The sequence below is a fragment of the Danio rerio genome, chromosome 21 (genome assembly GCF_052040795.2).
Source record: "Danio rerio strain M-AB ecotype USA chromosome 21, GRCz13ab, whole genome shotgun sequence".
Classification (NCBI taxonomy): Eukaryota; Metazoa; Chordata; class Actinopteri; order Cypriniformes; family Danionidae; genus Danio; species Danio rerio.
In genome coordinates, this window is record NC_141041.1 from 48,434,953 (window position 1) to 48,447,500 (window position 12,548).

A 12,548-nucleotide genomic window follows, 5' to 3' on the forward strand; every position below is an offset into this window, starting at 1 on the left:
GATTGATACATTCTAAATGACTGATAGCTCTGCCTTAACTCTTATAGCCCCACCCAAAAAGACTGATTGACATCCTAAATGACTGATAGCCCTGCCCTAAAAGTATTGATAGCCCCACCCAAAAGGACTGATTGACCCACCCTAAATGACTGATAGCCCTGCCCCAAAGTATTGATAGCCCCACCCAAAAGGGCTGATTGACACCCTAAATGATGGATAACCCCACCCTAAATGACTGATATCTCTGCCCTAAATGTCTGAAAGCCCCACCAAAATTGACTGATTGACCCACCCTAAATGGATGATAGCTCCACCCTAAAGGCATTCCATGTGACCAGAAGTGAAGAACAGTCGCTTCGAGGGTGGAGCGAAGGCTGTGTTTAATTAAAGATTCTAGAGGCAAATTAATGTGTACAAAATAATGAAGTGCACAGATACATCGTTTATGACAAGCACTACACTTTAAAAATAAGAAGAGCACATTTCGATTTCATGGCGACTTTAAATAGTCAATTACTCAATACCACTACCAGGCTTACCTTTAACTCTGCCAGTTTGTCAATGTACACTTGTTTCTGTTGGTCCTCTCCTTCTTCATACAACCAGTTTTCAGTGTCCTCCAGTTTTAGGGAGAAAGAATCGCGTTCCTGAATTAAAGACAACTTTGATTAATTGAAACCATCCCTGATGGGTCTCATTGAATAAAAGTGAACACATGCAGACACTCACCGCCTCGCTGACAAAGTTCTCCAGCACTCCATGCAGTTTATCTCTCATTTCGTAAACGTATTCCTCCACGTAGTTCTTCGCATCGTTCCTTTCTTTCTCCAGTTTATCCTGCATGATCATCTTCCCCTGTACACAAGAAAACAGAGTAAAAACACAGTTCTAGCAGAGGTTTTCCTTGAGTCCGTCATTTTATCATGTTGCAAAAAATCCAACAGAAAGCCTGGTTTGAAAGTGACTCGAGTACGAGTGTTGTTGTTCTGAATTGATTTTCTTTCCTTTAACATAAAATAAAAAAGCTTTAAGGGACAGTTCACACAAAAATGAAAATTCTGTCATCATTTACTCATCCTGCAAACCTGTTTGAGTTTCTTTCCTCTGTTGAACACCAAGACTGAATTTACTGAATAATGCTGGAAAAAAACATACATCGACTTTCATGTTTTTTTTTTTTTGTTCCTCTATGGATGTCAATGACAATTTCAAGCCAAAGTCAAATGGAGCTTTATTGCCATTCCACTTAATGTGTGGACAATGTTGTCTTGCAGGACCCTGGTGCTACCTGATGCTGGTGAGTTTATAATGGCTCTTACGTCCACTGTGGTGTTCATATTTATGATTGTTTATTTATGTTTATGGAGCTGTCTAATTGCTCGGCAACACAAATTTCTAATCAGCCAATCACATGGCAGCAACTCAATGCATTTAGGCATGTGGACATGGTCAAGACGATCTGTTGCAGATCAAACCGAGCATCAGAATGGGGAAGAAAGGGGATTTAAGTGACTTTGAACATGGCATGGTTGTTGGTGCCAGACGGGCTGGTCTGAGTATTTCAGAAACTGCTGATCTACTGGGATTTCACACAACCATCTCTAGGGTTTACAGAGAATGATCTGAAGAAAGAAAATATCCAGTGAGCAGATATTTACATTGCCTAATTGAGTCTCGATTTCTGCTGCCACATTATGATAAGGTCGGAATATGGGATCAACAACATGAAAGCATGGATCCATCCTGCCTTGTATCAACGATTCAGGCTGGTGGTGGTGTAATGGTGTGGGGGAGATTTTCTTGGCACACTTTGGGCCCATTAGTACCAATTGAGCATCGTGTCAACGCCACAGCCTGCCTGAGTATTGTTGCTGACCATGTCCATCCCTTTATGACCACAGTGTACACATCTTCTGATGGCTACTTCCAGCAGGATGACACACCATGCCATAAAGCGTAAATCATCTCAGACTGGTTTCTTGAATATGAAAAGGAGTTCACTGTACTCAAATGGCCTCCACAGTCACCAGGTCTCAATCCAATAGAGCCCCTTTGGGATGTGGTGGAACGGGAGATTGGCATCATAGCTGTGCAGCCGACAAATCTGCAGCAACTGTGTGATGCTATCATGTCAACATCGAGCAAAATCTCTAAGGAATATTTCCAGCACCTTGTTGAATCAATGCCATGAAGAATTAAGACAGTTCTGAAGGCAAAAGGGGGTCCAACCTGGTACTAGTAAAGTGTACCTAATAAACTGGCCAGTGAGCAACTAACATTCCTGAGCGGTAATCTAACTATACATAATTACCTATAAACATAACCTAAAATAGACACTACAAGTACTTTTACTCAAGATAGAGCAATATTGTGCAAGATATTGTGCAGAAGAGGTATAAGGTTGAAGAAAACAAATAGTGCTGCATGATTTGCAGTACATTCATAAGTAAACATTGCTTTCCTTATGGAATCCTTGTAAAGCTCTGCTCACACTGTAACGCCCCATTCATACGGGGCTTCAGCATCAATGCTTGACAGAGGGCGTGTGTGAAGCTGGGGCTGACGCGATCATCATAGCAGCGTCAGCCAATGAAATTAGTCAGCAATAGGCCACTGTCTGAGCTGGTGTATTTGCATACAGCGATCTGATTGGCTGGCGCCTCCGTCGGTGCTGTAAAGTTGAGCAAGTCCCAACTTCTGCAGTGAGCAACGCAGTTCGGCAACGCCTGACATCACCCATTTAAAGTGAATGGGAAGCGTTGACGCCCCATGTGAATGGAGAGCAAGATTTCAGCCACGATTCTGTCATCCGAGACAAATTTGGGAAATCCTAAAAGATTCCTGAAATCCTAGGCTAAAATCCGTGGTCATTTCATCGTGGGTTTGACATGTTCACTGACGGCCTGTTGTGATCAGATTTTTCCTCCGATGAAGTTCTGGCAGTGCCAGAAGTTTCCAGAAACTTTCCTGTGGTGTGACAACAGCTGCGATGAGCGTCAATCCAAGAACCAATAGCAGCTCCGAATTTGATGATGCAATCCATGCAACAATTCAAATGACCGCGGGGAAATATCAAAACATTGAGACACGCTGTGTGCAAAATTGCCGCTACAGATAGTTTACATTTGCTGTGAGGAATCATTTCAGAACGCGGGATAGTGAAAGTGTCACAGAAGGATGACGTCAAGCTCCGGTGGCGCTCTTTCATGTTTGGCACGTCTTCATCGTCGTTCAGTCTGACTTTATGACAGCTGAGATCTTACATTGTGACATGAGAGCCATGTTCATGCAGTCTGATTTGCTACAATCGTTCAGGATTATAAAAAATCCCCCAGTGTGAGCCGGCCTTTAGATGGAGTTTAAGTAAAGTGTGCGGTGCATGTGGAGAGGAGAGCGTTTCTACAGGTGGTTTGTCAAGCCCACTCACCTGTGCGAGGCACACTCAGAAATCAACAACATTTGCAACATTCGTCAGAATATCTTATTTGGTGTTCAACAGAATAAAGAAAAGAGTAAATGTCAAAGAAATGTTAATGTTGGGGTGAACCATCCCTTTTTACCCCACAGATCATTATTATGAACAGATGTACCTCGTTCTCCATGAAGAGATTGAGCGCGTCGCTGGCGAGCTGCCACTGCAGGCTGTTCATGATGGGCAGATCCACCGTCTTGGTTTTCACTTTGGCTTTCTTGGCCTGTGGAGGCTGATCATTCTTCTTCTCCTGTTTGTCTTCTGGTGAAGTCTGAAAACAATGATAGTCACAGTGAATTTACAGATCTTCACTGGGAGCAATATCAATAAACATTTACATTGCTATTTTGCTAGTGCACATTGTTATTCGTAAGGTGAACAATTAATACGTGAAAGGTAATACACTAAACAAAGTACAGTTTGCTTTGGTAGTCTTCAATTTAAAGTCTAATCATTTACTTCCGGGTTTAGAGTGCCGATCCCGCTATTGACGTTAACCTGAGGGGTTCCATATCAACTGCATATTAATATATTAAACCACGCCCCTCTTACCGGTAGTTTGCTACGAGGGTATGATGTGCAAAAGAAAGCTCCTCCCCCTACTCAATATTCAGTTGGAAGTGCATCAACATAATGAAATATGTCAACTTCTGGCTCACGCAGACTAACACTGAAACAACCAGAATTCTGTAACAACTAGAATTAACATAGAATTAACAATCTCATACAAGACATCTTATTGTCAATTCAAATTTATTCTATTGTGAAATTTAAATTAGGCTTTAAATGTCTGTCGTCATATTTAATGCTAATTAAATTTAATTTAAATTTTACATTTTAATTAAATGATTATTTAATTGAGGTAATGCACACAATAAATACGTAAAAAATTTGACCTAATTATTGCATTATAATTAAAGCTAGAAGTATTATCCAGGAGACGGAGACAGTGAAAAATGGCTATAGTTTATATTTTAAATACTGAATGTCCCCTAAATACACAAACAAATATTTGTTTTAAGCGATGAATTGATTTAATTTGTGTTATTACTCAAAACTTTTCATTAAAGAACCAGGTAATTTATAAGACCTGTCAGTCATACATCACGTCTTATAGCGTGTGGAAAGTGCGAGGTGCATTTGCAAAATGCTTTGCACTTGCGTTCCTTTAGCGTGGGTAGGCGACCCATGAGACGATTATCAACTGTGTGTGCCTGGAGTACATGAGCGTGTTGCTCTAATATGTCCGTGCAAGCCACGTGCCTTAAAAACACGTGTTATGCGCGCACAAGAGACAATATGTGAACAGCACAGCATTTCATGGAAGCGCCACAGAAATATCCTTTAAATATCTGTTGTTATTATTATTATCGGTTTAGTTATTATATGCATATTTATATTTGTTTTAATAAACACAAGTGTAGATTTGTCCGCCTGTGGGGTTTTGGAGATGTCTGCATCACCATATATGGATAACAGGACGTGTGTTAAGATATAACTCAGTTTTTCGTTATCATTGTTCATTTACTTGTTTGTTGGAAATCCCAAACTGAATTTAGAAATAGTTTTGAAACAAAATTAAAGACGTAGGCTAATGGATGTCTTGAGTGGAGTGAGTTTCCCCCGTTTCCATATTCGCAAAAGAAGTAAAGTAAAGAGAAAGTAAAGAGGCTGAATGGAGGAGGCTCATTCTTTATCCTCGCGCTGCAGATGCTCTGTTTAACCGAGTTCTCTCTAGTGAAGTCGGTTTTCCCACTTACAAAGTCTGCCAAGCAATTAGCAAATGCACCATGGTGCGACTCAACTGACTCTTGAAGGGAATGTGAGATGAGACTGATTAGTTTAATGCATGTTATGCTCAAAACATGCCCAAAATTCATTAGGGGATTAAGCACAACCCTGTTAGACGATTGCACCGTGTGCGGAGCGTATTTTTACGTTTTTAAAATAACAAAGTGTATTCGAACACGTTTTTAAATGATTTTGCGCCATGCGCTCTAGACTTCGCATGCAGATTGTTAAAATAGAGCCCTAAATCAGAAAGATTTATTGTGAATTAGATCTTGTTATGCAGCATGATAATATTATTTTTTTTTTTTTTTCTTTTATAATCATGCTGATTGTGCACAAATGAACAGTCTGTTTTCTTCAAATAGCTCTAGGTTCATACATAATATCTGAGCTATTTTACAGAACATGCACTTGCGTGTACCTGCCGCTTGCGTAACTAAAAAAGTATTGAACGAGTTAAGGTTGGGTTTAGGTGTTGGTTCAGGGTTAGTACAATTAGTAGAATACACAGTATAAACATGCAAAAACATGTTAAATAAATTGCTACACAGAAAATATGAATAACACTAACAGAAGGCACAATGGCATTTAAAAAAAACTAATTTAAGTAGACACTGGGTCTCATTCACTAATAACTTCCTCAAAAAGTATCTACCTAACGCAGAAAAAGTGCAAACATGCAAGACTTTGTTTTTAACCTTGTGTTAATGTCAGTGAATCTGGAGCATTATGAAAGAGCAGCCACATGCACAAGGTTAAACATTTACGTAAAACATGCTTTAAAATCTCCATATAAGGGCATTCTGGGAAACATTTCCTCTAGAGCTTTCCCTCACTCTCAACAAACATATACAGCTCTCTACAGATCCTTGAACAAACACTTGGTGTGACTTTCTCAGAAACACTGGTAATAAACTCAGAGAAATCGGAGAAAGTCAGAGATATAATTCCGCACTTAATTTTGACCGCATATAGAAATCTAATCTGAAATATTTACATCTGAACTACACGCGTGCGTGCAGGGCTGGAGCAAGCTGAACTGCCGCTCTAGGCAATGGATGGTCACGCCACCCTCAAACCTAAAGTGAAATCGGGGGGGTCTATTCTGCCGCCCTAGACGCGGCTAGAACTGAGGCGCGGGTGGCGAGGGTAGTTTAGGGGACGCCACCCTCTCTATTCTGCCGCCCTAGAGGCGGATATAAATGAGGCGTGGGTGGCGAGGGTAGTTTAGGGGACGCCACCCTCTCTATTCTGCCGCCCTAGACGCGGATATAACTGAGGCGCGGGTGGCGAGGGTAGTTTAGGGGACGCCACCCTCTCTATTCTGCCGCCCTAGAGGCGGATATAAATGAGACGCGGGTAGCGAGGGTAGTTTAGGGGACGCCACCCTCTCTATTCTGCCGCCCTAGACGCGGATATAACTGAGGCGCGGGTGGCGAGGGTAGTTTAGGGGACGCCACCCTCTCTATTCTGCCGCCCTAGACGCGGATTTAAATTAGGCGCGGGTGGCGAGGGTAGTTTAGGGGACGCCACACTCTCTATTCTGCCGCCCTAGACGCGGATATAAATGAGTCGCGGGTGGCGAGGGTAGTTTAGGGGACGCCACACTCTCTATTCTGCCGCCCTAGACGCGGATATAAATGAGGCGTGGGTGGCGAGGGTAGTTTAGGGGACGCCACACTCTCTATTCTGCCGCCCTAGACGCGGATATAAATGAGGCGCGGGTGGCGAGGGTAGTTTAGGGGACGCCACACTCTCTATTCTGCCGCCCTAGACGCGGATATAAATGAGGCGTGGGTGGCGAGGGTAGTTTAGGGGACGCCACCCTCTCTATTCTGCCGCCCTAGACGCGGATATAAATGAGACGCGGGTGGCGAGGGTAGTTTAGGGGACGCCACACTCTCTATTCTGCCGCCCTAGACGCGGATATAAATGAGACGCGGGTGGCGAGGGTAGTTTAGGGGACGCCACACTCTCTATTCTGCCGCCCTAGACGCGGATATAAATGAGACGCGGGTGGCGAGGGTAGTTTAGGGGACGCCACACTCTCTATTCTGCCGCCCTAGACGCGGATATAAATGAGACGCGGGTGGCGAGGGTAGTTTAGGGGACGCCACACTCTCTATTCTGCCGCCCTAGACGCGGATATAAATGAGACGCGGGTGGCGAGGGTAGTTTAGGGGACGCCACCCTCTCTATTCTGCTGCCCTAGACGCGGATATAAATGAGGCGCGGGTGGCGAGGGTAGTTTAGGGCAGGGGTTCCCAAACTTTTCAGGCCGCGACCCCCAAAATGACAATGCCAGTGACTCGCGACCCCCAATATCCTCTGAGGTTGTTATAAATACAGAAACCTTGCATGCAATGGCGCACACACACCAATGGACCCAAGTCTATTCTTCTTTTAATTTTTTTAATGTATGAGAGCTGTAAATAGGCCACAAAGTTTAACCAGGTGTTATGAAATCTGCTGCATCTGACGCTATTGCTGTGTCTTTAATACAATGTAATTACCGCAGGGGTTGCAATCCAATAGAAGTAATAACTATAAGCTACTATAGTAACTATATATGGTATAAACGACTATTTTTTCTCTTCAGTAGGTTATGGATAAAATATGGTAATTCTTATGGCTTAATAAAAATAAATAGATTTTTGGAAACCACCAGGCGACCCCCCCCTTCATTGTTCTGCGACCCCTCGGGGGGTCCCGACCCCCACTTTGAGAACCATTGGTTTAGGGGACGACACCCTCTCTATTCTGCCGCGCTAGACGCGGATATAAGTGAGGCGCGGATGGCGAGGGTAGTTTCGGGGACGCCGCTCTCTATATTCTGCCACCCTAGACGCGGATATAATTGTGGGCGCGGGTGGCGAGGATAGTTTCAGGGATGCCGCTCTCTCTATTCTGCCACCCTAGATGCGGATGAGGGCACGAGTGGCGAGGGTAGTTTCGGGAAAACCGCCCTCTCTATTCTGCCTCCCTAGGCGGCCGCCTAGGTCGCCTCTATGGAAGCGCCGGCCCTGCGTGCGTGTATTTCTTTATAGATAAATGGATGAATCTAGAATTGCAGGTTAATTTTGAATCTCCTTCTATTATTTTACAAAAACATAAACTTTAATAAAACCATTTTGAGCAATGACGAAATACACTCACCGGCCACTTTATTAGGTACACCTGTATTAGGTAACTACTCATTAACGGCAATTTCTAATCAGCCAATCAAATGGCAGCCACTCAATGCATTTAGGCATGATCAAGGCGATCTGCTGCAGTTCAAAGCGAGCATCAGAATGGGGAAGAAAGGGGATTTAAGTGACTTTGAACATGGTTGTTGGTGCCATGCGGGCTGGTCTGAGTATTTCAGAAACTGCTGATCTACTGGGGGTGAGAAGGGTGCGCAACTTATTTGAGGACCAGGAGGAAGACGCGCGATTTCCGGGAGATTATCACTCGTTTGCTGACATTATGAGTCCCGCAAATGCATAGAGACTCCCGGAACTTCCGGGAGATTTGAGATGTCTGAATATCATGTTTAACAACTATAGTGAGACGCAATTCTGCAGTACATCCTTGTAAAAAGAAGGTTCACCCAAAAGCATAAATTTACTCACCATTTACTCTCCCTCGAGTGGTTTTAATCCTTCACGAGTTAAGTTTTTTTTTTCTGTTGAACACTAAAGAAGATATTTGGAAAAAAAGCCAAAAACCCACAACCACTGACTTCCATAGTAGGAAAACACTTGGCAAGTCAACGATTACAGGCTTGAAGCTTTCTTCAAAATATCCGTCTTTGTGTTCATCAATAGCCCCTTTCACACAGTGATACAGGTAAATATCTGGAAAATTTACGGAACGACTTTACCGGTATATTCAAAAAAGCGCTGTTCACACAGACGAGGACGTTACGGAATTTTTCCGGAAAAGACCGTTCACACATCCATTTCAAAATACGGGTAAACTCTGACATCATTAACCAGAAATGACCTCTAAACGGCTGCGCTTGTATTTGTATACATTTGACTACATTACAAATTTCTGGATGGATCAGTGTTGTGAACAACTTCGATGAAAACATATAGAGAATCACTTTGGCATGTCGAGATGTTCATGATGTGGGTGTGTGTGTGTGTGTGCTGGCTCACCAGCTGCTTTACGGGCACAAGCGACGCAGAGCTTGAAGGTAAACAAACAACGGCTTATCATAATCATTAACGATAATTATTTACACCGTTGGCATTATGAAGAAACATATAAACGTGATCTGACTAACATCTAGCAGCTAAATGTGTCTGGAAAAATATTCAAAGGCTTTTATTCTCATCAATCGCGCGGACGTGAATGCATCTGACTGTTCTGATTGGCTAAAGCAGGCGTCTCACGTCAGCACGTTCTAGACGTGCACACGCTTTTTCCGGCAATCTTCCTTCTGCATTCACACAGCGCAGCATTCCGGCAAATTACCGGTAATGTTACAATATCTCTTTCCGGAAAATAGCCAGAATGAATTTACCGGTATTTTCAAAAATGGCCTGTTCACACATACACACCTTTCCGGAAAATTGCCGGTAATTTTCCGGGAAGGTCTGTATGTGTGAAAGGGGCTATTGAAAAACAAAGCTCAAGACAGGCTTGGAACAAGTAAAGGGTGAGTAAATGATGACAGACTTTCATTTTTGGGTGAACTATCCCTTAAACCAGCTCTATAACCCAACCTGTATAGTAAGAACATGTAATTAATCAATATTACTCAGTACTTAAAGAATAGTTACACTATAACAAGGGCATCTTAAAGGTATCTTGGGTACAAAGTACTTACATTGGAATTAAGAGGTATTTATGAGCAGATATTACTATACAAGTGCAACAATACCATTTGAGTGCATAGTAAGTGCAGTGTATGATTATAAATGAACACTACACAATCAATTAAATGTCAGCACATCATAGTTAAAGACACCTAATAGAAATGGGGACCGATATTTTAAGATGCTTTGGTGTATTCTGTAATGTTGTGCATATGGTGTTGCTGTGCATGAGTGTTCACAGACCTCCATGTCTTCAGTGTCTGATTTCTTGTCAGCTTGTTCTTTCTGATCATCAGCTTGAGCCTTCTGCACCTCTTGATCCACTTGCATCTTGTTCTTTTGGGAGCAAATATAATAAACGTTCAATTTGTCTGTGATCACACATACACTGAAGAGCTTAAAAAGGCTACGGTATCGTTTAGCAAGGAATGAAGAGATGCTCCTAGCACCCATAACTTCATGTATTCTGACAGCCCAACGAATGTTCATTGTTGACGCCAAAACAATGCTAAGACTATCACTATCAACAGTGTCCATTTCAGGACTCTCTCACAGAAACATTCACAATTTTTTACATTTTCAAAACTTCATTCTGTGTGCGTTATAAGCACGTTTACCTCTATTTTGGTTCACATAGTTACATAAGTCTGTATGCATTCAGGTTTAAGTCCTCATCGGGATATAAAAACACATACACACACCTGGTTTCCCATCCTTGTGAGGACTTCCCATATACACTACCTGACAAAGTCTTATCACATATCCAAGTTTTAAAAACAACGAATAGTAACTTGACTTCCAGTTGATCATTTGGCATCAGAAGTGGCTTATATGAAAGGCAAAGGCCTTTAGATGACGCTTATTTACCAAAATAAATTATGATCATGCCTTGATTTTGAATGATTTAATTAGGACCGTGCGGTCTGACTTTGCTGAGACAAACGTCTCATCACTAAACAGAAATAATGTCCAGTATAGATTATAAAGTCCTGCTGCAGTGGAGACAGAATGAATATTGTGTCTGACTCCATCATGAGCTTGGAGGACTGCATCCATACATCTCTGCACTGACTCACATCACTGATTAATAAAGTCATCTGGAATGAAGAAGAAAGCCGTGCAGGACTCCCAGAGTTCATCAAGACTCTTTGGATTCACCTTCAATGCCACCTCCATCTTACTCCAGACATGCTCAATAATGTGCAAGTCTGGTGACTGGGCTGGCCAATTCTGAAGCACATTGACCTTCTTTCCTTTCAGGGGATTTGATGTGGAGGCTGAAGTATGAGCAGGAGCGCTATCCCGCTGGAGAATTGTCCCTCTCCTGTGGTTTGTAATGTAATGGGCAGCACAAATGTCTTGATACCTCAGGCTGTTGATGTTGCCATCCACTCTGCAGATCTCTCGCATCGCCCTATACTGAATGTAACCCCAAACCATGATTTTTTTTTTTTTTTTTACCAAACTTAACAGATTTCTTTGAGAATCTTGGGTCTATGTGGGTTCCAGTAGGTCTTCAGCCGTATTGTGTGATGATTGGGATGCAGATCAACAGTGACCTTCTGCCACTTTTCCAAATAATCAACTAGAAGTCAAGATATTATTTGTTGCTCTTACAAGTGGAATCAACAACAAGACTTTTGTCAGGTAGTGTATGTAGTGATTTTTTTACTGTACTGACTGTACATTTTGTCCTCATACCCAGTATGATTTATGAGAAATCTCCATTGCTGTAATGTATTTTATACTCGAAAGAAATGTTAATCATATCACCCTACCCAAACCCTATATACTTAATGTATTATTATTATTATCATTATTATTAGTAGTAATAGTAGTATTAGTAGCAGTAGTAGTAGTAATAGCAGCATTAGTAGTATTATTCTAATTATATTGACTTATTTCTAAGGTTTGAATTATGAGGACACTGGATATGTCCTCATAAACCACCTTTACATTGTAATACCCATGTCATACACATGTACATACTATATAGTAAATACTATAGGGCTTTTTATTTATACTGATACATCCAATAGAGATAGAGATGTAATGGGTTAGTGGTTAGTGCGCTGACATATGGTGTAATAACACTTCAGGGCGTCCCGAATTCGAATCCCGGCTCAAGGACATTTCCTGTCCCTACCCCTCTCTCTCTCTCCCACTCTCTGCTTCCTGTCTGAAATACTGTCCTATCCCCTTAATAAAGGCAAAAAGGCTAAAAGTAATTCTTAAAAAAAGAATTGGTTTTTATTTATGGGCGATATATATTAAATCACAAAAAATGATTGAGATCATGTCCATGTGTTATATGGTGTTTACCTCTTCGTCTTTGGCAGGGGTGTCCGTCTCCATTGGCTCTTCTCCCTCGCCGGGTTTCAGCAGTTCCACCAATGAGGCGCTGGAAACACTGAAGACCCCGTGAACATTCACTCGGACCTTTACTTTCACTTTGGAGCTCTCGCCTGATGCCTGAG

General features: G+C 42.1%; 1 protein-coding gene across 4 annotated transcripts in view; it reads right to left on the reverse strand.

The window, feature by feature from the left end:
* Positions 1 to 12,548, reverse strand: part of hspa4a (heat shock protein family A (Hsp70) member 4a) — a 34,252-nt gene that overhangs the window by 5,860 nt on the left and 15,844 nt on the right. The window contains exons 12-16 of one of the 4 annotated variants that reach the window (XR_015519485.1): positions 12,394 to 12,548; positions 10,315 to 10,407; positions 3,591 to 3,743; positions 730 to 855; positions 40 to 647 (exon numbers count right to left, since the gene is read on the reverse strand). The exon at positions 12,394 to 12,548 is cut by the window's right edge and continues 27 nt beyond it. Coding sequence is in view for 1 of the 4 variants with exons in the window: in NM_214716.1 (NP_999881.1) it covers positions 540 to 647; positions 730 to 855; positions 3,591 to 3,743; positions 10,315 to 10,407; positions 12,394 to 12,548 (635 nt within the window). In the remaining 3 variants the exon portion in view is untranslated. 4 annotated transcript variants of the gene reach the window in all.